Source organism: Phyllostomus discolor, chromosome 6, assembly GCF_004126475.2.
Source record: "Phyllostomus discolor isolate MPI-MPIP mPhyDis1 chromosome 6, mPhyDis1.pri.v3, whole genome shotgun sequence".
Taxonomy (NCBI): Eukaryota; Metazoa; Chordata; class Mammalia; order Chiroptera; family Phyllostomidae; genus Phyllostomus; species Phyllostomus discolor.
In genome coordinates this window covers 170,769,873-170,796,623 of record NC_040908.2, presented here as the reverse complement: position 1 = coordinate 170,796,623, position 26,751 = coordinate 170,769,873, and the positions used below count along the sequence as shown (strand labels likewise).

General features: G+C 71.7%; 1 protein-coding gene across 18 annotated transcripts in view; it reads left to right on the top strand.

The window, feature by feature from the left end:
* Window positions 1–23,774, top strand: part of BRSK2 (BR serine/threonine kinase 2) — a 44,765-nt gene extending 20,991 nt beyond the window's left edge. The window contains exons 2-22 of one of the 18 annotated variants that reach the window (XR_004904070.1): window positions 4,258–4,352; window positions 4,647–4,732; window positions 6,343–6,483; window positions 6,881–6,997; window positions 7,474–7,507; window positions 7,638–7,706; window positions 7,825–7,971; window positions 9,175–9,206; window positions 9,496–9,660; window positions 9,749–9,846; window positions 9,936–10,086; window positions 11,395–11,460; window positions 13,033–13,093; window positions 13,421–13,997; window positions 14,527–14,575; window positions 17,519–17,642; window positions 18,224–18,404; window positions 18,499–18,588; window positions 18,737–18,831; window positions 20,468–20,515; window positions 22,099–23,774. Coding sequence is in view for 13 of the 18 variants with exons in the window: in XM_036029867.1 (XP_035885760.1) it covers window positions 4,258–4,352; window positions 4,647–4,732; window positions 6,343–6,483; window positions 6,881–6,997; window positions 7,474–7,507; window positions 7,638–7,706; window positions 7,825–7,971; window positions 9,175–9,206; window positions 9,496–9,660; window positions 9,749–9,846; window positions 9,936–10,086; window positions 11,395–11,460; window positions 13,033–13,093; window positions 13,421–13,997; window positions 14,527–14,575; window positions 17,519–17,642; window positions 18,224–18,404; window positions 18,499–18,588; window positions 20,468–20,515; window positions 21,622–21,845 (2,555 nt within the window). In the remaining 5 variants the exon portion in view is untranslated. Of the gene's footprint in view, window positions 1–4,257; window positions 4,353–4,646; window positions 4,737–6,342; window positions 6,484–6,880; window positions 6,998–7,473; window positions 7,508–7,637; window positions 7,707–7,824; window positions 7,972–9,174; window positions 9,207–9,495; window positions 9,661–9,748; window positions 9,847–9,935; window positions 10,087–11,394; window positions 11,461–13,032; window positions 13,094–13,420; window positions 13,998–14,526; window positions 14,576–17,518; window positions 17,643–18,223; window positions 18,405–18,498; window positions 18,589–18,736; window positions 18,832–20,467; window positions 20,516–21,621 lie in introns of those variants that run through there. The other 17 variants (XR_004904069.1, XR_004904072.1, XR_004904071.1 and 14 more) reach the window with 17 other exon arrangements.
* Window positions 23,775–26,751: the final 2,977 nt, after the last annotated feature.

Here is a 26,751-nt window from a genome sequence, read left to right as displayed (position 1 = left end):
AGGCCCCCACTCAGGCAAGGCCCAGACGAGGACCTGGGGCTCCTGGGCTGCTTGGGTCCCAGCATGGCCCCGGGCAGCCTGCAGGCCCAGAGCCCGGACCCGGGCCGCTCAGCAGGAGGCCGTGGGGGGTAGAGGCCTGTGCGTCCTCCCTGTGGTCCCCTGCCCCCCCCCCCGTCACTGCGGCAGTGCTGCCCCTGCCCCACCTGGCTGGGGGGGGGCTCCCCTGGTGCCCCCGGTGCTGCCAGGCCGGAGCGGCTGTGCTGGCTCAGGCCGGCCGCTCTGCTGGCTCGTCTTCCCCGGAGCTGGCGATGCACCGCCACCCCCACCCCCACCCCCATCCCCACCCGTGGGGAGCCCAGGCAGGAGGGGTGACGCCCCGCGGCCCCAGGAAGCCGGGTGTGTCTGCTGTGTTCAGTACAGAAACTGCCCAGTGCTCCCCCCGCCCCGTCCCACGGGGAGGCCCGGGAGGCAGCGGGGAAGTGGGCCACCGTGACCCCTGCTCGCAGCCCCAGAGGGGCAGCTGGGGAGGACGGTCCTCCCTCCGTCCCAGGCGTCAGTGCCGCCCGGAGTGGGCCTGCTGGCCTGCGTGGCCGGACCCGGGAGCCCAGCCCTCTCCACCTCCGGGTCAGCAGTGGACTCAGAGCTGGGACCCTGATGCTCCCTGTCCCCCGTAAATCTCGGGGTGCTGCTCTCTGTCACAGAGGAGCAGGTGGCACAGAGCCAGGTGCCCGGTGCGCTGGGCCAGGAGCTGGCGGTGTGCTGAAGTGCATGACCCTCGACCTGGGCGGGGGGGACAGGGCTGGCCTGTCCCTGTGATCCGGAAAGGGCCGAAGCAGGGCCAGCCGGTGGGGGCCAGGACCCCTGTCTGGGGAATTATGGGGGCCTGAAGCAGGGCCTGCCAAGGAGACAGGAAGGCGGGGTGGGGGCGGCGAGGGCAGGAGGGGCCGCTGTGCTGCGTCTGGAGAGTCGGAAACAGGCCCCCGTGATTCCCCCTGGGTGCCCCCCCCCCGGCTTGGCCCACCCCCCAGGAGCGGTGCTCAGGGAGACGCCGCCGGGGGACCTGCTGGCCTGAATGAGACGGGGCCCAGGGCCGTCCCTCCCTGTGCTTGGCTGGCCGTGGAGGAGCCCGGGGCACCTGTGCGGTCACCCACAGGCAGGCCGGCCGGGTCCCAGGGGCGGCCCGGAGGCCGCCAGGTTTGCGTCTGGAGGTCCGGGTGCAGTGGGCGTGTTCCCGTCGGGGGGGGGGGTCCGAGTGACCCACAGGCCGCTGGGCTGGCTCCAGACTCAGGGTGCGGGTCAGCCTTCAGGGAGGAGACGCCGGAGGTTAGGCATCCGAGTGCGGAAAGACCGGTGGGTGCAGTCCAGGCTGGCTGCACCCAGGACGGAGCTCTCCCTGGACAGATGGACAGGCAGCCCCCACGTCCACCTGTTACAGGGGGACTCTGGGGGCAGGCGGCCGTGGGGCTGCCTGCAAGGGCCTGACCCAGGCAATTGGCTAGGAGCAACTGCAAAGGTTTTTTGGGGGGCAAAACCGTAGGGACTTCACCCAGTCTTTGGGGGAGGCTTCCCCCGGGGTCCTCCTGCTCTTGCAGACGGGCTGAGACCCCCTGAGGGCAGAGCCCCACCCTGCAGGGGAGCAGGTGGCCAGCACCCTGGGGGGGGTGCTCAGCCCGGCCCACCTGGCCGGCCTCGGCTCCCCCCCTCCCCGGGAGCGCCTGGGTTTGCTGCAAAGACGGTAATTGGAGATGAGACACCAGTTGGATGACAGCCTGAGCGGGTGGAGGGCTGGAGGCTGGGGGCCGCCGCCGTGGGCTTCCTCAGCAGGCGTCGTTCCTGCCCCCGGGGTCCCCCCGCTCCCGCGCCTGGACTGGCAGGAGGCTGGGAACCCCCACCCCCCGCAGAGATCCGGGCTGTGGGGTCCAGCACGCGGGCAGAGCCACCGCCCAGGGGTGGGGAAGCCCCAGCAAGGAGGGGCACGGCCCTGCTGGACTTGCAGGGGCGCAGGGGAGTCTGTCGGGGGGGAGCCACCGGGGTTCCGGGACACCCGGCCGTGCGTCCTGGCCGCCTGGCCCCCGGCCACGGGCCGCCCACTCCCAGCAGCTCCGAGGGAGCCCCGGCCCTGCCCCACAGCCCGGGGCTCATCGGCCGCCACCTCCGATGGCTGTCCCTTCGTCCCCCCCCGCCTTTCTGGGCGGCGCGCACCAGTCGGTGCCCTGGCAGCCAGGCTGCCTCATCTGTGAAGCGGGGAGGCCGTGGGAGCCCGGCTCACAACCCTCGGTGGCCCGGTTCTGCCCGGCGGACGGCTGTCGTGCCTGCCTGTCGGCACGGGGCCCTGCGGGTCCCTTCCCCCCTTCTGGAAGCAGGACAGTCCCCCGAGGGTCCGAGGCGCTGCCCCCCAGGGACTCGCGGCGGGAGCCTGAGTGCCCACGTGCAGAGGCGCTGCACCGGCCGGGCGCCCGGTGGCCGGCATCCTCCATCCCGGTCAGCGAGAGTTGGGGGTGCCGCTGCTTCCGGTCTGTCCAGAAGCTGCTGACCAGCCCTGGCCCCCGGAACCGTCCCGTGTGGGGACGTCTCAGTGTCCCCACATTCTGCAGAATGAATGGGGGTGCCTGCCTGACTCACACCCCCCCCCTGGCAGCCCCGCCCCCCCCCCCCCCGCCGTGGGGCTTCCCAGGCCCCCAGGCGGGTGTGTTCCAGGAGTCCCTCCCCCAAGGCCCACCGCACGGGGCCCCTGTCCTGGGCCCTGGGGGCCTGCAGGCAGGACCTCGTCCCCCTCCTGGGAGTGGCCTTTGCCTCCATCACTGCTGTCCCCTGGCTCCTTTGGGCCCCTGGACCTTGTTTGGGGGCTTGCTGGGCAGCTCGCCTCGGACTCCGGCTTCGCCTGGGCCGAGGAGGGTGGGTCAGCGCTGGCCAGCCCCCCCGGTCCTGGAGCCAGGGAGTCCAGGCTGCCGGCTCTGGCGGACACATGTGGTGGCTGTTGTCTTCTCCCGCCGACCAGGAGCCACGGGGCTCCTGAGCGGATCAGAGGCCACCGGGGAGAGGCCCCGGAGCCTGCAGCCCTTCCCAGGCGGGGGCCGGGTGCCCCGCTCTGCGCCTGGCTGCTGTGCCTCCGGGGGACACGGTCTCCCCTCCCGGCCACGAGGGGGCAGGGGCTGGGGCTGCTGGAGGGGCAGGCCTGGTGGAGAGTGCCGGAAGGAGACGGGGGGCTGGGCCGGGCCGGAGGGGGGCTGCTGGGATGGGTGATGGATTAGGGAGACACAGGACAAGCGCTCTTGCAGACTGGTAAGGCCCCCACCCCTGCCCCGGTGTAACAAGGAAGCAGACGAACCCCAGTAGTCAGGAACTGTGAGAAGGCGTCCCGGCCACCATGACATGGGAGGAGGGACACTGTGGGGCCACCTTCTGGGGTCAGACGTGTGAGGGGGGGGGCCCCAGCATCCCCAGAAGGGGCCTGACGTGGTTCACGTCCCTCAAGACAGTGACAGCCGGCGTCAGGCTGCGGCGCATGGGCACGGGCCGCCCCGCACGTGGCAGAGCTCAGGCCCCCGAACCGGGGAGGGGCAGGGTGTCGGGGTCCGAGGCCACAGGGCGGCCCAGCAGAGGGCAGCCGGGCAGGGCGCTGGGTGGCCGAGGGAGAGGTGGGGAGCGGCACGCCCCAGCACAGGGGAGGCGGGTGCCCAGCTGCACCCACGAGACTTGGGGCTGTGGGCCCTGGCAGTGTGGCCAGGAGAGCGGGGTCACTGGGTGTCCCCCCATGCAGGGGCTGAGGCGCGGCTGCCTGGATAGCTGTGGGCCTGGCCGGGTCCCGGCCACCTCTGTCTAGGGGTCCAGGGGCTGAAAGGGGGGTGACGGGTGGGGGTTGCAGGACGGCGGCGGCTGAGCCTGCTGGGGGAGGGACAGTGTGAGGTGGGGCAGAGCTGGGCCCAGGCGCCCCTGCTGGGGGCATCTGGGCCACCAAAGGCCTGAGGGGGGGACTCCGGGCTGGACACGGGGGCACGGGGACACAGAGCTGTTCTGGGCTGTGACCAGGGAGTGGGGGCCAGACAATGGCCCCAGGGGCCCAGCTGGAGGCCTGTCGTGGGGGAGGGGAGGGGGCAGGAGCTGGTCTGAGTGGCAGGCTGGAGTTGGGAGCAAGTGGGGTCCTCCCCGCCCAGGGCCCTGGGCGGGGGGAGGCTGAGGCCGCCCCAGGAGCACCCTGGACCTGGAGGCCCTGGGCACAGCAGCCGGGGCGGGTCTGACGGGCTTCTCCCCCTCCAGGCCTCGTGAAGCTGGGGATTCACTGTGTCACGTGCCAGAAGGTGGCCGTCAAAATCGTCAACCGGGAGAAGCTCAGCGAGTCCGTGTTGATGAAGGTGAGGGGGGCGGGGGGCAGAGGCTAGGGGCCCGGGGCCCGGGGGCTCTCCTAGGGTTAGGGCTGTGTCCCGGAGCCCAGCCCTGGGGGTGGCTGCTGCTAGTCTTCCTCACCCCCTCTGAGCAGGGGCTGGGTTAGGGTTACCATCCCCCCGGGTGTAGCCCCTACAGCTAGCCTGCCCCCTCCAGCCCGCGGAGGCGCCCCCAGCAGCCCAGGCTCCTGGCCTTGCGGGCAGGGTGGGACGGGGCCTCCGGGGACGAGCCCCCACGGGACACGGTGCGCCCCTCGCCCGCAGGTGGAGCGGGAGATCGCCATCCTGAAGCTCATCGAGCACCCACATGTCCTCAAGCTGCACGACGTCTACGAAAACAAAAAATATTTGTAGGTATTGCTGGGCGTGCAGGGCTGGGGCGGCCGGGGCGGGGGTGGGGCAGCCGCAGGCCTGCAGGGGGTGGGGGGCAGGCAATGGGGGCCGGGAGGGGCCGTCTCAGCAGAGCCCCAGGCGGTGGCGTTGCGGCTCCTGGACCAGACACGCGGACAGGGCTTCCCCGAGGAGGTGTCCAGGGGCAGGGGCCCCAGCAGGGCAGGAGCGGCCCGGCCCGTGTTCAACTGCGGACGGGCGGGTGACCAGCTGGCGTGCACTCAGGCGGCCGCTCACCCTGCAGCGTCCTGTGGGAGTGGGCGCAGGCGAGGGGCCGGGGCGGGCCTGGCCCACCTCCCCATAGGACACGCAGGACTCTGGTCACCTCTGTGCTTCTGCCGAGATGCTTTTGAGGACGGACACCCAGCGACACGGGCAGAGAGCACTCGGCTCTGAGGAGGCCCCCTTGGAGGGGGCGGGGGGCAGCGGGGGGCCTAGGACAACAGCCCAAGGAGGGGTCCGGCTGGGCAAAGGCCCTGAGACAGGAAAAGGATGCTTAGGGTGAAGGTGGGCAGGGGTCATCTGGGCTGCTGCTGGAGCCACCCCCCTCCTAGGGGGGCCCCGAGTCCCAAGGCAGCTGGCAGCCTGGAGGCAGGGCCCCGAGGTCAGGGCCCCAGCAGGCCCCCCCTTCATGCCGGGCCCTTCCGCTCCGGCCAGGACGCCACTGGAGACCTCTGCCCTGTGTCTGCAGCCCCTCCTCCACCTCTTCCCTCTGCAGATGGGCTCCCCAGACCCTGGGGGGGTGGAGGGATGTGCCCCCCACCCCCAGTCCTGCAAGACCAGCTCTGGAGGCGGCTGGTTCCCTGCCCCTCCCCCTCTCCTCTCCTCCACTGCCCCTCCCCTGCCCTCCCCAAACACTGTTGCCCACCAGGACCACAACCCAGGGGGCTCACCAGCAACTCCATGGGTGTCCGAGCAGCCCCCCCCCCAAGCTCCCGAGGCCCCCCAGGCTTCCGTGAATCCCACCCCAGACACCTGCCCCCTCGGGCTCCACCTGGGCAGTTTCAGCTCCGACAGACGGCTTCCACCCCCAGAAGCATGTGGGGTATCCCCACCCCCCACCAACACCCTCCCCCAGGGCAGCTTCCTGCCCTCTACCTTCCCACCTCTCTTCCCCCACCCCCTGCACCCGGCCCAGCGGCAGCCGGGCCACACCACACGGGCCCCTGGCCTGGCTGCGCCCTGCTCCGACCCCTGGCTCAGGTCTGAGGGCCACCCTGCTGGCCGGGGCTCCCTGAGGGCCCAAGTGTCTGATCTCCCTGCCGCTCGGGGAGCTCAGCCTGGGCTGCTCAATGTGGAGCCGGGCGAGGGGTGGTTTGCCTCTAAGGGCCAGGCCCAGCTCCAGCAGGGTCAGCGACCACTGCCCACCTCTCCCCTGGGTGCACAGTGTCCCTCAGCACCCGGGACAGCTGGGGTTCTGCACCTGGGCACCGGCTCCAGGGCCTCCTGCAGATGCTGCCCTCCCTAGAGGTGGGCCTACCAGGAGGGGGCGGGCGGGGCCCTCGAGCCGAGGGCACCCGAGGTGGGCCGGGCACACGGCTGCACCCGCCTGACGCTCTCCGCTCCGCAGATACCTGGTGCTAGAACACGTGTCAGGTGGGGAGCTCTTCGACTACCTGGTCAAGAAGGGGAGGCTGACCCCCAAAGAGGCCCGGAAGTTCTTTCGGCAAATCATCTCCGCGCTGGACTTCTGCCACAGCCACTCCATCTGGTGCGGGCCGACCCCGTGACCCACTCCCCTACCCCCGGGGCCCGGCGGGACGACAGTCCCTCCCCTCCTGGAGCCCCTCTGGCCCCAGGAGCCGCCTCCTCCGCTTTTTCAGGGGTCCTGGGAACGGGGCCCTTCGGACAGAGGGGCCCTGCCGGCGTGGGCCCCGAGCAGGTGTCGGGGGAGCAACGAGTGGGGGTGTCCCACGCAGGGGAAGACCGCGCAGCGTGCCCCTTTAGCACGTGTTGGTACCAGTCCATCCCGGGCCCCGCAGCCAACCGCCAGGCAGGCGACTTCTGATTGGCTGCCTGTAACGTCACCCGACTGGGCTGCCATTGGCTGGGGGCCGGGGGCGGGGCTTGTGGAAGGGATCTGTTAGCCTTCTCCGCCTCCCTTCCAGCCACAGGGACCTGAAACCAGAAAACCTTCTGCTGGACGAGAAGAACAACATCCGGATCGCAGACTTCGGCATGGCGTCCCTGCAGGTGGGGGACAGCCTGCTGGAGACCAGCTGCGGGTGAGTGGGCGCCCCGCGCTGGCGGCGCCCCCTCCCGGCCGCCGCCGGCCCCGCAGCCCCGGCTCCGCTCCAGCACCCCGCGGCTGGGGCTGCAGGCGGGACCCCTGGCTCCGCCGCTGCGGTGGCTCGGCTGTGCGGTGCGGCGAGGGGGCTGCGGGTCGCCCGGGTGGCCGCGCGGACTCTGTGCCCTGTCAGCGGCGGTGCTGGGAGGTGACTCCCGTGCACCCACGCGGTCCGTCGAAGGACGTCGGTCTTCGCCGCTGAGTAGGGGGTGGGTGACCGCAAAGCCCCTTTCGGCTATTGGTCGGCTCGAGGGCCCCGCAAGGGAGTCTCCTCCCCAGGCGACGTGCGCCGGGCAGCAGGGAGGCGCCCCTCTTTCAGCGCCCACCTGCTGTGGGTCTGGGGCCACCCCGAGGTCCTGGCTGCGCGGACGGGGAGTCCGGAGCCTACGCCCTGACCACTGCCTTTGCTTCCAGGTCCCCCCACTATGCCTGCCCCGAGGTGATCCGGGTAAGTAGTCGCCGCGCGCATCAGACCCTGCGCGTCCCAGGGGCCGCACCCCATCCCCGCCGGGGCGGTCCTGAGACCCTCTGCCTGGGCCCCTCGTTCCCTGCGAAGCCAACCGCACCGCCCTCCGCAGGGCGAGAAGTACGACGGGCGCAAGGCGGACGTGTGGAGCTGCGGGGTGATCCTGTTCGCACTCTTGGTGGTGAGCCCGCCGGGTCCATGCCCCGCTCCCCCTCCCGCCCCCCCTTCACCCCAGTGTTTCTGCCCCGCCCCCAGCCCCCCTGCCCCGGCTCCGCGGTGACCCCGTCCCCTGCCGGCAGGGGGCGCTGCCCTTCGACGACGACAACCTGCGGCAGCTGCTGGAAAAGGTGAAGCGGGGCGTGTTCCACATGCCGCACTTCATCCCGCCGGACTGCCAGAGCCTGCTGCGCGGCATGATCGAGGTGGACGCGGCTCGGCGCCTCACGGTGCGTGCGGGCGGGGAGGGTGGGAGGGTGCGGGCCCCTCTGTGCCGCCTCTTTGGGCAGGGAGGTCTGTCCTTGCCGGTGCGGTGCAGGGAACCCCGAGTGTGCACGTGTGTGTGTGCTGTACACGAGTGTGAGTGCACGCACAGCTGTGTGCGCGTGCGCAGGGGTGTGGGTGTGTGCCTGCACACATGCACGTGTGGGTTGTGTACAAGTGCGTGTGTGCAGACATGTGTGTGTGCATGTGCGTGAAGTGCATGTGGTTGTTTGCACATGTGCATAGGTTCGTGGCAGTGCACATGAGTCAGTGCACGCACAGCTGTGGACGCATGTGAGAATGGTTCGTGGGTGTGCACGCCCGTGTGAGGGTGCAGTGGTGGGTGCGTGTGGGCACACACACAGATGCATGCCCGTGTGAGCGTGTGCGGGTGTGAATGTGCGCAGACAGGTGAGTGGGCATGCGCACAGGCCCTCCTGTGGCCTGGGTCCTGCAAAGGCGGTTGCGGAGCGCCGGCTGGGCTTGGTCGGCCCCACCCCTACCCCTCCCGGGCCAGCTGTCAGTGGGCGTGGTCAGGACAGCAGCCCTGGGTCTGGGGCTTGTGGGGGGCGGGGCGTTCTGAGGGAAGCCCCATTTCTGACAGCAGCCTAGTCAGGGCGTAGCTGGGGCCAGGGTGTCAGGTCCCTGGGCAGCAGGGCCCCCTGGGCTGGCCTCTCCAGGACGAGGGTGGCCCGTGACCAAGAGGCCACCTTCTCCCGCCCTCCCCAACCCGGCTGTCCACAGGCTGGTGGAGAGGTCCTGGGGAGGGGGGCCTCCGCCCCAGCCTCCCCCGTAGGCAGGCTGCCCGGGCTGCCTTCCGCTCTCCTCCTTCCTTCCTTCCTTCCTTCGGCCGCCAGGGCCCCAGCCTCCTGCCCCTGCATGCAGCCCCCACACCCCACCTGGCATCTCTTCTCCCACGGGTGTGCACGGTCAAGGCACTGAGAACGCAGCCCCTCCCCAGCCTCCTGCTCCTATGCCCCCTCCTCTCCAGCTGCACCCTCACCCTCCCTTCGCCGCCGCCCCCCCGCCCCCCTCCTGCTCTCTCGCACTCCCGTCTTCCTCCGCGGTGGCCCCCCCTTCCCCGTGCGCCCCAGCTCCTGCTCCCTCTGGCTTCCTAACGTGGGCTCCCCGCCCCCTCCGTACTAACGTCCTGTTTCTCTCTCTTGTAGCTAGAGCACATTCAGAAACACGTATGGTATATGTAAGTAGCTTTTCCTGCCGCCCCTCGCCTGCTTTGCCTGCTGCTGCAGCCCAGGGGGCCTGCTAGGGAAGGTGGGGGGAGGACCCGGCCCAGCACAGGCCTGTCCCGGCCCCGCGCTCAGGGGCTCCGGCGGGCCGGCCTGCGCTGGGCACAGCAGGACGCAGGAGGTGCGCAGGGGCCGGGACAGGGAGAGAGCAGCAGGGCTCAGGGCCCCCCCGGGCTGGGCTGGGGGGAGGAGGCTCAGGCTGGCCGAGGTCAGTGACCACTGGGGGCGCCCTGTCGTCCGCAGAGGGGGCAAGAACGAGCCTGAGCCGGAGCAGCCCATCCCCCGAAAGGTGCAGATCCGCTCGCTGCCCAGCCTGGAGGACATCGACCCCGACGTGCTGGACAGCATGCACTCGCTGGGCTGCTTCCGAGACCGCAACAAGCTGCTGCAGGACCTGCTTTCGGAGGAGTGCGTGCCGGGCGGTGGGCGGGGGCGGCGTGGGCGTGGCCGGCCGCGGGCTCACCGAGCTGCGGGCCCTCCCCTCCGCCCCCTGCAGAGAGAACCAGGAGAAGATGATCTATTTCCTCCTCCTGGACCGGAAAGAAAGGTACCCGAGCCACGAGGATGAGGACCTGCCCCCCAGAAACGAAATAGGTACGAGGCCCCCGGGAGGCCGGCCCCCGCCCACCACCCAGACCCGGACCCAGACCCAGGGCTGCGGGCCTGACCCCCGTCTCCCTCAGACCCTCCCCGGAAACGCGTGGACTCCCCGATGCTGAACCGGCACGGCAAGCGGCGGCCCGAGCGCAAGTCCATGGAGGTGCTCAGCGTGACGGACGGTGGCTCCCCGGTGCCCGCACGGAGGGCCATCGAGATGGCCCAGCATGGCCAGAGGTGCGTGTCTTGCGGGGGGGGACCAGTGCCGGACTGGCTGGTGCCCTGGCCGCCTCAGCGATGGCCGTGCTGGGCCTAACTCCTCTCCGCCCCCCACCCCTCGGCCCTAGGACTGGGCTGGCTGCACTGGGCCGCAGAGGCCGCGCCCGGCTAGGCTGGCCTGGGTTGCGTTAGGCCGTCCTGGACTGGACTGAGCTAGGCTGGACTGCAGAGGGCCAGACCAGGCTGAGCTGGGCTGTGCCGGACAGGAGTGGGCTGGGCCGAACTACGGTGGGGTGGGGTGGGCCGGATCCTGGTCACACTATGATTAGAGCCGGAGCCCAGCAGGCCTGTCCCCACTTCCCCGCCGGCCCTGTGTTGGGGTCACCTGAGGCTGGGCCAGGGCAGGGAAGTGGGGTTCTGGGGGCGACGAGCAGGTGCAGGCTGTCCCAGCAGACCCCCAGGAAGGCCAGGCGTCCTGGCCCCACAGCCACAGCTGACCGGGGGCTGGCCAGCGAGCCCTGGGCCCCTCCTCACTGTGGCGTTCTTGCCCAGATGGAGGTCTCCGCCAGCCGGGGAGCACCGTGGGTGGTCCGGCAGCCCCGGCCGTCTTTCCTCAGCTGGGTGTGCAGGCTGGCCAGGCCTCCCTGCCAGCAAACGGGAACTGCAGGGCAGCTGGGCCACCGTCAGGATGGAACTGGGCTGGCAGCCCCCAGCGGTCCCGGGCTGCCCCCCGGGGAACCAGGCTGGCTTGGCCTCTGGCCTGGGGTCCCAGCCCTCTGGGGCCTTTCTCCAGGTCTCCAGACCACCAGGGCCCACTGCCCGCTTGCTCTGGCATGGGGTGGGCCGAGGGGAGGAGCCGCAGGGAGGCCCCACTGGCCGCCCCGCTGCCTTGCTTGTGGTGGGCACGCCTCCCCCCCACCGCCTTCCCACCCGGTCCATCTGAACTCGGCCAGGGGTCGAGTGCCCACCTGGCTACTCTGCCGCCCCGAGCCGCCTGCCTGGGCTTGGGGGCCCCCAGGGGCTCCGGCCGCCGCAGGTGCAGGGGTAGGGTCACAGGAACCAGCCCCCTCCCCACCGGCCTCCCAGCCCCGCAGCTCCAGGGGCTCTGCGCACTCTCCTGGGCCCTGGGGCTGCTGGTGGGTGCAGGGTGTCCTGAGAGGCTGGCCAGGCCGCCCCGGTGCCCCCCTGCCCGCATCCCCTGGTGTCCGTGTGTCCCGGCCTGGGGCCGGGCAGGCTGCCCGCTCGGAGCCACTGGAGGTCTGGCCTCCGGGCCGCCGGACGGCGCTGCGGCAGTAACTCTGTTCTCTCGCTTTGTTCCTGCTGTAGTAAAGCAATGTTCAGTAAAAGCCTGGATATCGCTGACGCCCACCCCCAATACAGCAAAGACGACAGGTACACACCTCGCCCACCCGCCCCCGCCCCCCAGCCCTCTCCCCTTCGGCAAGGGAACCTTCCAGAAGCCGGGGGAAGGGCTGGGTCAGGCCAGGCTGAGGCCCCGGAGGAGTAGGCTGCTGGGCGAGGCTGACGGCCGGCCGAGGGGCTGGGAGACCCACTGTGCTCTCCCTGCCCCGGGCCCCGGGGGCTGCAGGCACCAGGAGGTTTCTTCTGCCCGACCCTTGCAGTGGCCTGGAGCAGTCCGGGTTGACCTCCCCTGGGCATCTGTCCAGCGCTGGCACCCGGGCCCTGGAGCTGCCCTGCTCCCTAAGGCCCCGGTGGAGGCCGCAGCCAGGGGCAGCTCAGCTGTCCCGAGCTCACTGCAGGCCCCTGAGCTGATTGATGGCAGGGGGTGTGACAGTCACAGAGGTCTCTGCACCCCAGCCCCCCAGGGCCCCCACCCTGCCCCTGCCCGGGCACCTGCCCTGCCGCCCCTTGGCTGTGGCCAGCTGCGGCTCAGGCTCCACAGGCTGCCTGCCGGCTGGCAGGAGGGCATGTGGACGGTGGCCGCCCCCTTCCTCCCTCCCTCGTGCAAAACAACAAGCTCATGCTGGCTCTCGGAGGGGGGGGGGGCGGGTGCCAGTCGGACTGTGGCGGCCGGGGCACCATCAGGGCCCGCCGGCCCCCCAGCTCTGCTCTCAGTGTCAGAACTGTGGGCCCAGGCCTGACCCTGAGCAGGCCGAGCTGGGGGGCAGGGGCCAGGCAGGGGTCTTGGGCTCTGTGCCTGTGTCCGGTGGGTGGCAGGACAGTCGTGGCCACCGGGGTTGGCAGAGCGGCCGGGAGCCGGCCGAGACCGGGTGGGCAGGCTGCCCTTCACGCTCGTGTCCCCATGTGGGGCTGCGCCGGCCCGGTCCCGTCTCCTCCCCGAGGACGGTGGGGCGGTGCGGCCCCGAGTCTGTCCCGAGGGGTGCGCTGTGTGCCTGCCTCAGCCAGCCACACCGGCACAGCGGGCTCCCTCTGGCCATGCCCAGGCCAGGCCTGCGGGCCCAGTGCAGCCAGTGGTGGGGAAGCCCCACGGTCCCTGCCCACCCCAGCCTGTCTTGCCCAGGCCCGCGGTGCAAGGGGGGAGAGCACAGAGGGTGCCCTGCTGCAGGCGGCCCTGGGCCGGGCGGGGGCGCCGTGGTCTCGGGCTGGCTCACACCTCGCTGGCAGCCCTGGGCCGGCTCAGTCTGGGGGTCAGGCTGGGCTCAGGGCAGCTGGAGAGTGGTGGGCAGGCCCAGCCCAGGGCTGGACTCGGTTCCCAGGGAGCCGCAGGCTCCTCCTCCCTCTGCCCACCTGAGTGCCCTGCAGGCCCCAGCAGAGAGCCCTCTGCCGGCTTGGGCCTTGGGCCTTGGACTGGCAGCTCTAGTGTGGTGGGCAGGAGCCCCGGCTGCCCCCCTGGCCTGGTGAGAGCTGGGGTGGGAGCAGCAGGGCAGCCCCGGGCGAGGCCAGGGGGCACCGGGGCTCCTGGATGGTCTGCCTGCGGGAAGAGGCGCTGGGAACTCGCTGGCCTGTCCCCGACTGAGCCCCCCTCCGCACCTGTGCCCCCAGGTCCAGATCCATCAGCGGCGCCTCCTCCGGCCTCTCCACCAGCCCCCTCAGCAGCCCCCGGGTGAGTGAGCTGCCCGCCGCTGGCTCCCACGCAGAAGGCGCCCGGGAGGGGGGCCCCCGGCGGCGGTCCCGCCCGCCGTGGGGCTGTACGCGCTGCCGCTGCCCGCGGGCTCTGGCTGCTCTCGCTAACTGCACGTTCTTTGTTCTGTTCTGTGTGTGTTCTCGTGTGTCCCCCCCCCCCCCCCGTTCTCTTCCGTGGCAAACGCTGCCCCCACCCCGCCTGCGCCTACGGGTCCTCCTGGTGCTGCGTGTGCATGTGGGGCGGGGCGGGTGGGCGGGCGGGCGCGTGGCGGGCCCCCTCCTGCCCTCGGTGCCGCCCTGGATGTAGCCTGCTAGGAAGTTTGTCCTGCCCCTCCCGCCCCCCGAGCCCCCCTGCGCGGCCGGCACCCTGGCCGCCTCCGTGGAGCCCGAAGCCGGCCGGAGCGCCCCGCGGCCCGGACGCGTCCTCCCTCCGCAGGCCGCCCCGCGGCCCCACCCCGAGACCCAGACCTTGCCGAGCAGGGCCAAGCTGACCGACAAGCCTCTGCAGGGCACCAAGTCCCACCCGCTCCCGGCGGGCCCCCGGGCCCGGCCCCCCGGCCCCCGCGGCCTCGGCCCCCAGCTGGACTCGCCCCCGGGGCTGGCCGCCCCGCCTGCCCCGGCCCGGCTCCCGCCCACCGGGACTGAACCAAACGCTAAATCTGTCCCCACCATACAGGTGACCCCTCACCCCTCTCCAAGGGGTAGTCCCCTCCCCACCCCCAAGGGGACGCCCGTGCACACGCCCAAGGAGAGCCCGGCCGGCACGCCCAACCCCACGCCGCCGTCCAGCCCCAGCGTCGGAGGGGTGCCCTGGAGGACGCGGCTCAACTCCATCAAGAACAGCTTCCTGGGGTCGCCACGCTTCCACCGCCGGAAACTGCAGGGTGAGCTGGGGGCGGGGCCGGGGCGGGGGCAGCCCCACCCCCAGGTGTCCACATGTCCCCCACCTGCCCAGGGTGTGTCTGGGGCCCACGTGGTGCAGACCTGCCCGCCCCAAATTGGGACCCCCTCCCCAGAATCCCTAGCTCCTCTTCAGCCCAGTGGCCTCCCGGGGGGGGGGGGGGGGGGCGTTTCCTGAGGCCCAGGCAGGAGAGGTGGCCGTGGGGCAGGTGTGGGCACGACCGTCAGGAATCCCATGGGGTCGAGGGCGACAGCCTGTCTGTGTGCCAGGTGCCGCAGGTCAGCGGGCACAGCCCGGCCATCCGGGCCCACAGCACCACCGAGGGGTGGGGTGAAGGCCAGAGTGGGCAGAGCACGGTTTCAGCCCAGAGATCAGGACAGCGGCCCATGGCCCCTGAGGCTGGGGCTGGGGTAGGGCTGACCTGTGCCCTTGGGCGCCACCGGGGGCGGGGCCCGTGGGGATGGGCAGAGCGGTCACCGCACCTTCTCGTCCCGTCCCCCCTGTGCCCACAGTTCCGACGCCGGAGGAGATGTCCAACCTGACCCCGGAGTCGTCCCCAGAGTGAGTGGCCCTGCCTGAGGTGGCGGGGGGGCTGTCCACCCCCCTCCGGGTGCTGGGACACTGAGCGTCCAGGGGAGGCCACAGGGGCCCCGCCTTGCGGCTGGCCAGCAGACCCTGGGAGGGCGCCGGGCCGAGTCCCTGGGCCTCCGGTCCTCCCCCGTCTCCTGGGACCCCTGCTCCCACCAGCCCCTCCTCCCCGGCACCTGCACCTCCGGGTCACCGGGCGGGCGGCAGCCTGGGTGGAGGGGGAGCAGCTCTGGGGACAGTCTGGTCTGCTCGGAAGCCACAGCCTCCCGCCGAGTGTGGCGCCCTCACACTTCTGCAGACACCGTCTGCACCCTGGCCGTGCTGGGTGTGGGGAGGCCACCGGGACCAGCCTGGGGCGCCTGCACCAGGGGTCTCCCTGGGGGCCGGCTCTGCAGGGCAGAGCAGAGCCTGAAAGGTGGCCCACGTGCGGGGTCGTAGGCGGCCTTGACCAGGGCCGGGGGCAGCTCAAGCCCTCCGATCTCATCCCACGAGAGGGTGTGGGGGCCGTGGTGCTGGGCAGTGGGCCACACCCGCCCTGCCGAAGGTCTGGGTGTGGGACGTCCCTCACACGGTGTCTGCCGTGGAGGCCTCGGCGTGGACACGGGGCAGGGCGTGGGGACTGCGTGGGCCGCCACTGTGACCTCACGTGGGCAGGGCAGGCAGCTGGGCCGGCTCTCCGAAGCAGAGAGGGTGTTGCTGCACGGTGTGCTCGAGTGAGGCGGGGGCCCTGGCCCAGGGTGGGCACCTCCAGGGTCCAGGCCGTGGCATGGGCGGCGGGCTCTGCAGCCCCACACGGGGCAACCTTCAGCCTCAAGGCCCTGCTGCTGGGCGGGCTTTCCCAAACGCGCTGGCCGCTAAGCGGCCGGATGTCTTGGAGGAGCTAACCACCACGTACCAGGGCCTGCGGCCCTAGCAGCCCCTCCTTCCCGCCCAGTCCTGGCCCGGGGGGCAGTGAGCAGGTGCAGTGGCCCTGGGGGCCGGGGGCAGCGTCGCCCCGGAGCCTCCTCCCGCACGGGACAGGCTCCCGGCTTGTCGTCCCCCTGCAGCTGCCAGGGGCCCTGCGTCAGTTGGGGTCACCGCGAAAACCAGGAGGGAGTGGGCACAGGCGCGTGCTGGCGGGCTGCGGTGGGGCCCCACGGCCGGAAGTAGACGCGCAGGCCGGTGGGCGGGGCCACGGGCAGCTTCGGCGTCGCTCTCGGGAGGAGACCCCTCCTCCTCGGGGAAACTCCACCTCTTGGGGGCGGGGCTGGCCACTGACCGGACAAGGCCCACTGACGGCCATCTGCTCCAGCCAGACTCGCTGACCGTCACACCTGCAGGACGTCTCTAGGGAGCGACGCCCACGCTGGCACAGGCAGGCAGGGGGGCACCGAGGGCTGTCATCACAGGCCCATCCCCCCACGCCCTCCACCAGCCTTTCCCGCTCCTCGGGGCGTCTAGGCCGCGGGACTGTTCCTCCCGGGTGCCAGGCCGCTGGGGTCAGGGGTCAGCTCCCCTCTCCTCCCTTCAAGGGAGGGGCGGCCGGAGCCCCGGCGTGGCCTGGGATGGTGCTGAGTGGCCAGGCCACGGCCCTCCCTCATGGACGCTGCAGCTGGCTGGGGAGCCAGCAGATGGACAGAGCCAGTGGACACCAGGAAGGAAGAGGAGGTGGATCCCGGGTCAGGCCGACGAGAGGATGGGGCTGTGTTGGCAGGCGGGCTGGTCCCTGTCGCAGTGGCCAAGGGAATACGTTGCACGGCCAGGAGACTGCCAGCCACACCCCAGGCCCGCACAGAGCGCCGAGGGGCCCCCTGCCACCACCTCGGGGCACGACGCCGGGCCTGGCTGCTGCTGCCCGTCCTAGCTCCAGCCGCCCGGCGGAGCCCCGGGCACGTGCCCGAGCCATGGCTGCCAGGGAGGCTGCCAGAAGGCAGCAGGGCATGTCGGTCAGCGATGGACGGCCGGCGGGCTGCACGACAAGCGGCTCCAACCTGGCTCCGTGTGGACAGTGCCCGCTCACCCTCTGGTCTCTGTGGTTGGCCGGGCTCTGCCTCAGGGAGGCCCGGGAGCAGGACCTCAGGGGGCAGGACTCGGGTCTGCGCGAGCCTCTTCCCCGTCAGTGTGTCCCCACCGGGAGGCGGGACACTGGCCAGCAGGAGGGCAGTCCCAGCCTTTGTGGCCGCGTCTCGGAGGTAGCATCCACCTCCCCACGTTCTCCTGGTCCGACGGCAGCCACTGGCCCCGCCAGGGCCCCAGGAGGCAGGGGGCTGGCAGGGTCTGCCACGTGCCAGCCGTGTGGTCCGTCTCGGCAGGGGAAGGCTCTGCCTCCAAGGGGACACAGGACACAGCGTCGGGGTCGGTGTGATGACCCAATGCACGGTGGTGGGAGGGGCCGGCCACAAGGCACCACCAGCCTAGGACTCGGGTGTGGCCCTGCCCTGCCAGGCAGCTGGCCCCTGGGTCTGGTGTGACCTCAAGTCCCACGAAGCGGCCTGAGCCGGGACAGCGGGAGGCAGGCAGCTGGGCGGCCGCCAGGCCCTGAGGAGAGAGACAGAGGGTGGCCTGGGGGCCCACTCTGCAACGTGCCCCAGCTGTCAGTGTCTGCCCCCAGCCCCATGTGCCCGCTGCCCTTGGCCCTGGTGGGGGGCACTGCCCTGAGGGCGGCTAGGGGACCTTCCCTTCCTGCTGGGGTTCCAGTGGGGGCTGCCCTCGCCCAGCCGGCAGGGAAGTGGGTGTCAGGCCCCAGGCTGTGGGAGTGGCCTGTGGGAGTGGCCCAGGCTGTGGGAGTGGCCTGTGGGAGTGGCCATAGGGCTGCGGGGGCGGGGCAGGGGGCAGGTGTCAGGGTCCAGGGCAGATGCAGGTGGGGGTTGTGGTTGGGACTGGGGTGTCAGAGTCGGGGAGCGGGCAGGTGTGAGCAGCCCCCCGCCCCGCCCCCAGGCTGGCCAAGAAGTCCTGGTTCGGGAACTTCATCAGCCTGGAGAAGGAGGAGCAGATCTTCGTGGTCATCAAGGACAAGCCCCTGAGCTCCATCAAGGCCGACATCGTCCACGCATTCCTGTCGGTGAGCCTCGAGCCCGACCCGGACGGGGTCCCCCACCGACGGGGGCTGGGGATGAGGGACGGGGGCTGGGCCAGGCCTGGGGGGCGGTGACACCTCCTGGAGACAGGCTGGCTCACGTGCAGGTGCACACCACGGGCGGCCCGTCTGGGCGCCCCCCCTCCCCTGGCCTCCCAGAGGCCTGGCAGTTCTGAGGGTGGCCTGAGGGTGTCCCCACTGGTCTCTGTGGGGTTGTCAGGTGTGGAGCGCCCTGAAGGCTTGCGTCTGGGATCCTGCCGGGGACACCCGCCTGGGGGGGGGCCTCCGGGCAGCTGCTTCGGGCCCCTCTGGCCCCCCGGGCGGGTGGGACTTGAGGAGGTTTCTTTAACTGGGGGTGGCCTCGGCTCCCTGCCACCCCGGCTGCAGCCCTGGCCCCCCAAGGGTCCCAGCTCTCGTGACCAGACCCCTGTGGGTGCTGCTGGCCGTGGCCTCCCTGGGTGGGTCTCACGGACAGTGCCGGGCGGGGCTGCCCCGCGGGCCCAGGGTCGCAGGGACGGGGTCGGGGCCGGGTCCCCGCTCACGCCCAGCTGCCTGCCGCCCCCCAGATCCCCAGCCTGGGCCACAGCGTCATCTCCCAGACCAGCTTCCGGGCCGAGTACAAGGCGACGGGGGGCCCGGCGGTCTTCCAGAAGCCGGTCAAGTTCCAGGTGGACATCACCTACACCGAGGGCGGGGCGGCGCACAAGGAGAACGGCATCTACTCTGTCACGTTCACGCTCCTGTCCGGTGAGTCGCTCCTGTCCGGTGAGCCGTGGGGCCGAGGGGCCGAGGGCCAGGGCTCCCGCCAACCCGCCCAGGCTCACCCTGCTGTCCCCCCCAGGCCCGAGCCGCCGCTTCAAGAGGGTGGTGGAGACCATCCAGACGCAGCTGCTGAGCGCGCACGACCAGCCCTCCGCCCAGCACCTGTCAGGTGAGGCGGGGCTCCGCCCCAGGCCGCCCGCCCCCAGCGCCGCCCCAGGGAGCAGGGCCCCTGCGAGGCAGCGGCCGGCCCGAGGCCGCGCGCCCAGGGAGGTAGCGTCCAGCGCCCCGCACTGAAAGGCGCCTCTTGTCCACCGTAGAACCCCCCCCGCCAGCGCCAGGACTGAGCTGGGGTGCTGGGCTTAAGGGCCAGAAGGTGGCCACCAGCTACGAGAGTAGCCTCTGACGCTGGCAGGTAAGGTGTCAGCCCCGCCGCTGGGGCAGGGAGGGGGCCGCGGTCAGGCCTCGGGCAGGAGCCGGGCTGGCCCCGGAAGGGCGCCCTGTGCCCGCTCCCACGGCCGGTGGCCAGCCCCTGGCCCCGGACAGGCCGCGCAGGCCCCGAACCCAGGCAGAGTCCCCGGACACAGGGAGGGCTGGCCCTGGGCCCCCAGCGAGAGCGGGCTCTGGGGGAGCCCTGGCCCCGGGGAGCCCACCACAGCTGTGCCACGCAAGGCTGCAGCCCTGGCAGCCCTGGCGCCCGCACCGGTGGACAAGAGGTGGGGCTGCCTGCCGCCTGCCCGCCCTCCCCCGAAGAGGGACCGGCGGCTGGCCTGGAGAGGGACAGGGGGGCCCCTAGCTGGGCCTGGAGAAGCCTCCCAGGAAAAGGGGCCGCCCAGGGGCGCAGGAGCCCGGGGTGCCCGGTGCTCGGTGCCCAGTGAGGGTGTGGTCCAGCCCGCAGCGGGCACCGGCGTGGGCCACCGTCCGTCGGGGAGGGTGTGCAGGGCCTGTCCCCAGGGCCCCGGGGCAGGGCACGGCACTGGGTCCTGTTCTGTGAGATGTGGGGTCCGGGAGGCTCGGCGTCCAGCCCCCGTCCTGCCTCCCCGTGGCCCCTGCGGCTGGCCGGGGCTGCCACGGGCCCTGCCCCTCCCCCACTGGGCCCCCATCCTGTCTCTGTGGGTCCCGGAGGCCAGGCCAGCCCAGGCATCCACCCGCCATCCTCATCGCATTGTCTGTCTCGCCACCCTCCCCGACGTGATCCGTGCCTCCCCATGTCACCCCAGGGTGTGGGCCCCGCCCCGGCAGCCGGGGGGGCAGGGAGCAGGCAGGGCCACTCTGCACGGACAGGGCAGTGCTGACAGGGAGCCTGAGGCCGGGGACACCGGGAGCCCGTCCGGGGAGGCGAGCAGGCCGGGGCCCCGCCTGCTGTGCAGGGTGCACCTCTGCCTGGGCCCCCCCCCCAAGCAGGGCTTTGTGGGTCCTGACCCAGTCAGCCCTGGGACCAAGCCCATGTCCTTGGGGACTCTTGGGTGCCCACTGCGGGCGCCTGCCGCCTCCCTTGCTTTCTGTCAGTGAGCTCCGTTTTGGGGATCCCAACCTGGGACCCCACCCCCGGCACTCCTCCCACACTGGAGTCCCGTGTCCACCGGGCTCAGTCCCAGAGTCACCAGTGGAGGTGGAAGGAGGGACTGTCACGTGCCAGGCCAAGAGACCTGGTGCTCCCCGACTCGGGCCCCAAGGGAGCAGCCCCACCCTGGCCCCTGGCAGGGCCACACTCCCAGGCCCAGTGGCAGGTGGGAGGGTCAGGACAGGGGACCTGCACACGGGCAGCCAGTGTAGACCACGGCCAGAGGCCTGGGCTTCTCAGCTCCAGAGGGCGTGTCCTGGACCCAGGGCCGGACAGAGGGGAGGAGGGCCAGGCAGGCCCAGGGCACCCAGGGGCACTCCACTGGGCACTGGAAGCCTGCCTTCTGAGCCCCTCCCCCGGGCCCCGCCCCTCCCCAGACCCCGCCCCTGCCCAGGGCCCAGCCCCACCCAGGCGCCCAGCCCAGCCGAGGCCCCTGGGGAAGCCTTTTTCACACCTCTCCCCTCTCTCCGTTCTGTGCTCCATCCAGACACCACTAGCTGTGTGGAGGCGGTGACGGGCAGGCTTTCCAAGTGTGGTAAGAACCCTTGCCGCCACCGGGGCCCCCGCCTCTCACCCCACCTGCACCTGCTCCCAGCGGGGCGCCTCCCCTGCCACCCGGGGCTGTCCTGGGGTCTCTGGACACTTGGCACGCCCCGCCGCCTGCCTCTGCCAGGAGCAGCCTGTCGCCCACCCCAGGGGCACCCTTGGGCGGCCCCAGGGCCAGGGTCACCTGTGCAGGCTCTGGCCCGGTCAGGGTGGACTCCAGGCTGGGCCCAGACGGCCTCAGGCCCCGTGTCCGCTGCAGGGGTGCGGGGCTGCTCCTGCAGAAGCCTGCGAGCTTGCTGGGCCGCGCGGGCCTCCCCTCCCCACTGTCGCCAGCAGGGAGCGGAGGCCGCAGCTCCGGGCGCAGGGAGGGCTCAGGCACAGTGGGGAGAGCCGAGGGGCCTTCTCATGCTCCTGGACAGCAAGCGCAGGGCGCCCTCCTCCTGACCTCAGGACATTCCCCACTCGGGCTGCCTGCCCCCGGCCACCCCACACCCAGCTCTCCATGCCTGTCCACCCACCCATCCACCCACCCACCCATCTGTCTGCTGTGTCCACACTGCAAGCCTGGGCTGGCCAGGGGAGGAGGGCGGCAGGCCCATGGCCTCGTGCAAGGAGCCGGCCACCGGCCCGGAGGCCCTGCTGGGCCTTGTCCGTAAGGCTGTGCCTTCAGAGTGGGCGGGCCAACTGACCAGGGAGACCGGTGTCTGGATGCAGGGTGTGGCTGAGCTGGGAGGGCGGCCCAGCCTGCAGGGCCGGGCCTGGTGAGGGTGGGGGGCCTCTGCCTGCCCTGGGCTCCCGCCCCCCAACGCAGAAGCCCACAGGCCCCGTCTCTGGTCCCCCAAACCACCGACCACTCCCGCCAGCCCCTGGCGCTGGCCCGGAGGACCCCCCGCCTTGCCGGCCGCCTGCCCACCCGCTTGCTGTTGCCGAGCCCCGCCCCCACGCCCGCCTCCGGCCTCGTCTCGCTGGGTTTTTCTTTCTCTCCGCCACGGCCTTCCGTTCATTTGTTTGTTTGTTCTTTCTCTCTCCTTCCCTTCCTCTCTCTCGCCCTCTTCTCTCCTCTTTTTTCTCTTGTCTCCCGTTCTGTGTACCCAGGCAGCCCATTGAGTAACTTCTTTGACGTAATTAAACAACTTTTTTCAGACGAGAAGAACGGGCAGGCGGCCCCGGCCCCCAGCACGCCCGCCAAGCGGAGTGCCCACAGCTCCCTCGGTGACTCGGCGGCCGCTGGCCCTGGCCCTGGAGGGGACGCCGAGTGCCCAGCGGGCAAGGACGCGGCCAAGATGGGGCCACCCGCCGCCCGCAGCGAGCAGCCTTAGCCACATAGCCCCTCCCCAACACGGCCCCGACGGTGGCCGCCAGGGCCGCTGTGCCACCGGCCCGCCGCCCGCTCAGTGTGGACTGGGGCCACGCCCACCCCTCCCTCTAGACTGCGCGAAGCCAGGGAGGAGAGGAAGGGGGAGCCGGGGGCTGCGGCCCGCGGCCAGGCCCGCCGTGCCCGCGCTCGCTCGCTCTCGCTGCCCCTCTCTCTGCCTGACTCTGACGACGCCACTGTTTCCGCTCTGATACCAGGAATTGTCCCGAAAAGTTAACATGTCGACCTCCACGAGGCCGTCCTCTGGGCTCCACGCCGGACGCCGGCCGACGGAAGGCAGCTGCGTGGACCTGCCCCTCTGCTCCCGCCACCCTGCAGCCCGCCCGGCGGCCAGGCCCTGCCCGCTCTCCGCCGCCTCCGCGTACCTGCCCGCGGGGCGCGCTGCCCGGTCCCGCTCCGCACGGCCACTGGGAGGAGGCCCTGGCGTCCAGGGGAAGCCGCCCCAGCCCCGCCGACCGGACTCGCAGTGACTGGAGCCCCCGGCAGGCCCCGCCTGTCCACCCAGGCCGCCTCCAGGGCGGGGCCCGAGTAGGCGAAGCAGCCACAAGGCAGGCGGCCGGTGCCCGCAGCTGCTCCTCGGCCCCGCCTCGCCGCAGCACCCCCCTCCTCCGCAGTCACCGCCGCGGCGCGCCCGCCCCGCCGCTGGCCGGCACCCGGTCCACCCAGCTCATCAGTGGCGGGGTGCTCTGGGCTCGGTGTTCCGTCCTGGCCCAGGGGGAACTGGACCCGAGGCGGCGGGCTGACCGGGGAGATCAGTATTATTTATTTGCCGTTTTAACTTATTGAGTTCCTTCACTTCTCTGTTCAGGGAAGGGGCAGCAGCATCCTCCTCCTGTCTGTCCGTCCGTCCGTGTCTCGGGCAGCGTGGGTCTGGGGCCCAGGTGCCCCGAGGACGGAGCCTTGCGGCGTCTGGGGCAGGCTGGTGGATGCAGCGCCGGCAAGCTACTGTAAACTTTAAAGAATTCCTGCAAGATATTTTTATAAACTTTTTTCTCGGTTGTTTTTGGAAAAGGGCACGGGGGGGGGGGGGGGGGGAGCCGCCGGGCGGGGCGGGGCTGAGTTCGGTTCTTGCGCTTGGTCTTTCCTCTGCGCATGCGTGTTTGAACAGCAGCGCGGTCCGCGCCGTCTGCCCGTGCACCCTGGGCCGGAGCGACTCCAGTGCTGTGGGCGCCGCCGCCCAGGGCCCTCCGCCAGGCCCGGCTGGGCACCCTCGTGGTTCCGGGTGCGAGAGCAGGGCAGGAGGAAGGCCCTGAGCTGGCCCCACCCACTCACAGGAAGGCAGGGCACCACAGGGTTTTTTATTAAAAAGACAAAAAGTGAAAAAAAAACAAACCACAAGCAAGGACAGGAAGTCAGCAGGTCCTGTGTGGCGTGCTTTCTGCGTGGCGTGGTCGTGGGTGCGGCCGCCTCCCGCTGTCCCCGCCCCCAGCTCCTGCTTGTGTCTCCTCCCCCAGCTGGCGCGGCCCGGGCGTCTAGGGCTCCGCCCCGGCAGCCGAAGGCGGGCCGGCCCTGACTGCATGCCGTCGCTGTGACGGGCCACTCTGCTTCCGGCGCCGCCCGCCGCCCGCCCGCCCGTCCTCCGCTCGTGGGGATTTTAACGCTGCTGTTCCACGGACCCCCCGCCACAAGCTGGGACTTCCACATGCGAGAAAAACTTGACACCCACCACGGCGAAGGTGCGCGGCGCCCGCGGGAGTGCCACGCGGACGCAGAGGACACGGAAAGCAGTATCTCTCGTCGACCCTCCTCTTTCGTACGCGGACGCACGCACACGCGGACGCCACGGAAACGGACACGCCCCACCCCGCGCACCCCTGTCAGATACCTGTGAGCAACTTTAGTTCCGGAACAATAAACTCCTTCCGTAAAGACACCGACGCGAGTCTCCATGCGGGTGGGCGGGGGTGTGGGTGACCCGGGGCCGCCGGCTCAGCTCTCGTCCCCGCCAAGGGCGCCTCCGTGGAAGAGGACGGCCCCCCGTGCAGGGGTCACACGGCGTCCCACGACCGCCCCAGCCTGAGCTGCGGTGACACGCTGGGCTGGGCTGGGAGCAGAGGCCCAGGGACACGGGGATGTGCGGGCCCAAGGCAGAGGAGGAGCACCACCCCTGGGTGGCCACGGCCACTCAGCTGCCACCCCAAGACCGTAGGGGTCATTCCGGTGCCCGGGCTGCTCCCTGGAAGGTGAACCTTCTTTTCGACTCTGGTTTTGGAAAAGGCAGCTGCAGCCCCGGGAAGGGGTGCGCCAGGGCCAGGGCCAAGGCTAAGGCCGGCTTCCTTCCTAGGGGGGGGTCTTCCCAGCCTCAGTGCCCACCAGGCAGGGACCGGGCACCGAGCCCATGCACCAGCTGGCCACCCCCCGCAGCTGCACCTCGAAGGGCAGGCCCGGCCCCATCGTGAGGGCAGTGGCCTGGAGGAAGGGCTGGGGAGCACGCCCCGGCCCTGACCCTGGCCCTGGAGTCCGAGCAAAGGTCGCACTGCCCTTGGAGCCCCCGCCCCACGTACTGCCCACGTGTGAGGACCCGGCTGGCACAGTCAGGGCCCTGCCACGGCCGCGTGGACGCCCGGGCGGTCCCCCGTGGTGGCAGCGTCCTGTGCCTCAGGCACACCAGCGCTGTCCCTGGGTCGCCCGTCCTGGCGTGGCCCTCAGACCGACTCGCAGACACCACCCCAAGTCCCCTGGGGGTGCAGGCGGCCGAGTCCGGCCTGCACCTCCTGCCAGGGCACACCTGCCCCTACTCTGGCTTCGAGGGGAGCCGGCTGACACGGTGGAAAGCCCTCTGGAGAACATGGAAGGTGCCAGGGTCCTGGCAGGTGCCCGGCGTCCCGTGGGGGGGCGGGGTATGGTGGCTGGGGCCCCAAGCTGCTGGCCACGGGGGAGGGTCCTGACCCCTGCTCTGGCTCCGCTTTCCCGGAGGGGCTGCAGGCCCGCACCGGCCTCCCCGCCAGGCCCTCTGGACACCCGCAGCCACTTGTGCCAGGCACATGGCCGGGGTCCGTCAGGAAAACACCACGGCACACCCACCAGGCCCATGGGCAGGGCCTCCTCCCCAGTCCCACCCCCGACGCAGCGAGCCCCCAGGTGGGAGGTAGCAGGAGCCAGGCCGGCCGCTGTCAGCGCTGACGAGCGACACGAAGCTAGGAGCGCAGGCAGAGAAACCGAAGTCGGGCGCACGGGGTGCCGGGCGATGCTGGGAGCACGCAGCCCAGAGCATCAGCTACGCGGGCCTCCCTCGGGCTCCGGGAGGTCGGCCAGCCGGGGCTTGGTGCGGGCGGCCTCTGGAGCCCAGCGCGCAGGCAGCAGCCGACTGGCAACACGGCTGGGGCCGGCAGCGGGGGCTGGGAGCAGCACCCACGGCAGGACGCCCCCCACAGCAGTCGTGGGGAGGGGCAGGAAGACAGGACGGCGGCCCTGCCCCCACAGGGCTGCGTGCCAGCACAGGGGGGGGGCGGGGGGGGGGCTGGTGGGAGTGCTCTGCTGGGCCCCCACTGGCTGAGCCCTCGGGGGGCCGTGGAGGCCGAGGCAGAGCAGCCCTGGGTTCCGTGAGACCTCAGGACCTGGGGCGGGGGGGGGGGGGCCTCCACATTCCGCAGGTGGGCACCTGGCCACAGCAGCTGCACCCACACCGCCAGTGCCAGGGAGCGACCCCTGCAGAGGGCCTGGCCCTCCCGCTCTCCCGGCCAAGGGCCCCTTCCCTCGACCGCACCCGGGGCCGCCGGGACCTGAATCACCACGTCCGGTGTCCCTTCACTGACCCCCCCACTCCCCACCGCCCACCACCAGCAGGGGGTTCAGCGAGGGGCGGCGGGGTCAGCTGAGGGCGGCCAGCGCTGGCCTTCTGGGGGGGGGTCGGGGGAAGGTGGCTGGGACCACCCGGTGGGAACGCCAGCCCAGCCCTGGGCCCCAGAAGGGCTGCGGGGTCTGCGCCTCCCAGCAGGGTCCCTGGGTCTGGCCCCGGCTGGGTGCCGCCGCCTCGAGCCTCCCGCAGCCCCGCCAACAGCAGTCCCAGCCCGGGGCCCAAAGCAGTGTCTCATGCGCTGAGCCTCACGGAGCCACAGTTCAGGGAGGACTCGGGCGCCCGAGGCTCCAGGGCGCAGGCCCTTCCCTGGAGGTCCCCAGCTTCAGGGGCACCCGCCCAGGGTGGGGCTGCAGGCCCATCCTCTGCCTCTCAGGCGGCAGCATTGGCCACCTGCGAGCCTCCCGCTTGCCACCAGAGGGAGCCCTGTGGTCACACTGCCCCCCCCCACCTCTGCCAGCGCTGCCTGCCCCCCCACCCCCGTCTCCAACTCCACCTGCAGCCTGACCTCTCCTAAGTGGTGACCTCGGTGACTTTCACAGGTGCCAGGGATCAAGATCAGGACAGGTGGGGAGGAGGGCACCGGCCCCCTCATGCCAAACACCCCCCTCCCGCCAGGTCTCCACGTCTTGGCCCGTCAGGATGGCATGTCGCCCCACACCTCGGGGAGACACCAGGTCAGGCAGCAATGAGCCCCCAGGTGCGGGGCCCCTCCCAGCCCGAGAAGACTCCTCCCCAGGGGCCTCCAGCAGGACACACGGCACCTGCCTCCAAAGCCAGGGTGGACCCGGCCCCAGGTGCCGGCTGTGGGCGCGCCAGCCACCCGGTGAGGAGCGGAAGGGGGGCTCGCTGGTCCCCAGCAGTGTCAGAGCCCAGCGGGCCGGCCGCAGAGCACGTGGCTACAGGTCTGGGAACCCACGGTGGTGGGCGGCTCCGTGGCCCAAGCCTGCCCTCTCCGGAGGTCCCTGCAGGGACGGGGACAGGCCAGTGGCAGCGGCGCCAACCCCACTAGGCACCCCCCCCAGAGGGGCGGGGCTGCGGGTGCTGCTGAGGT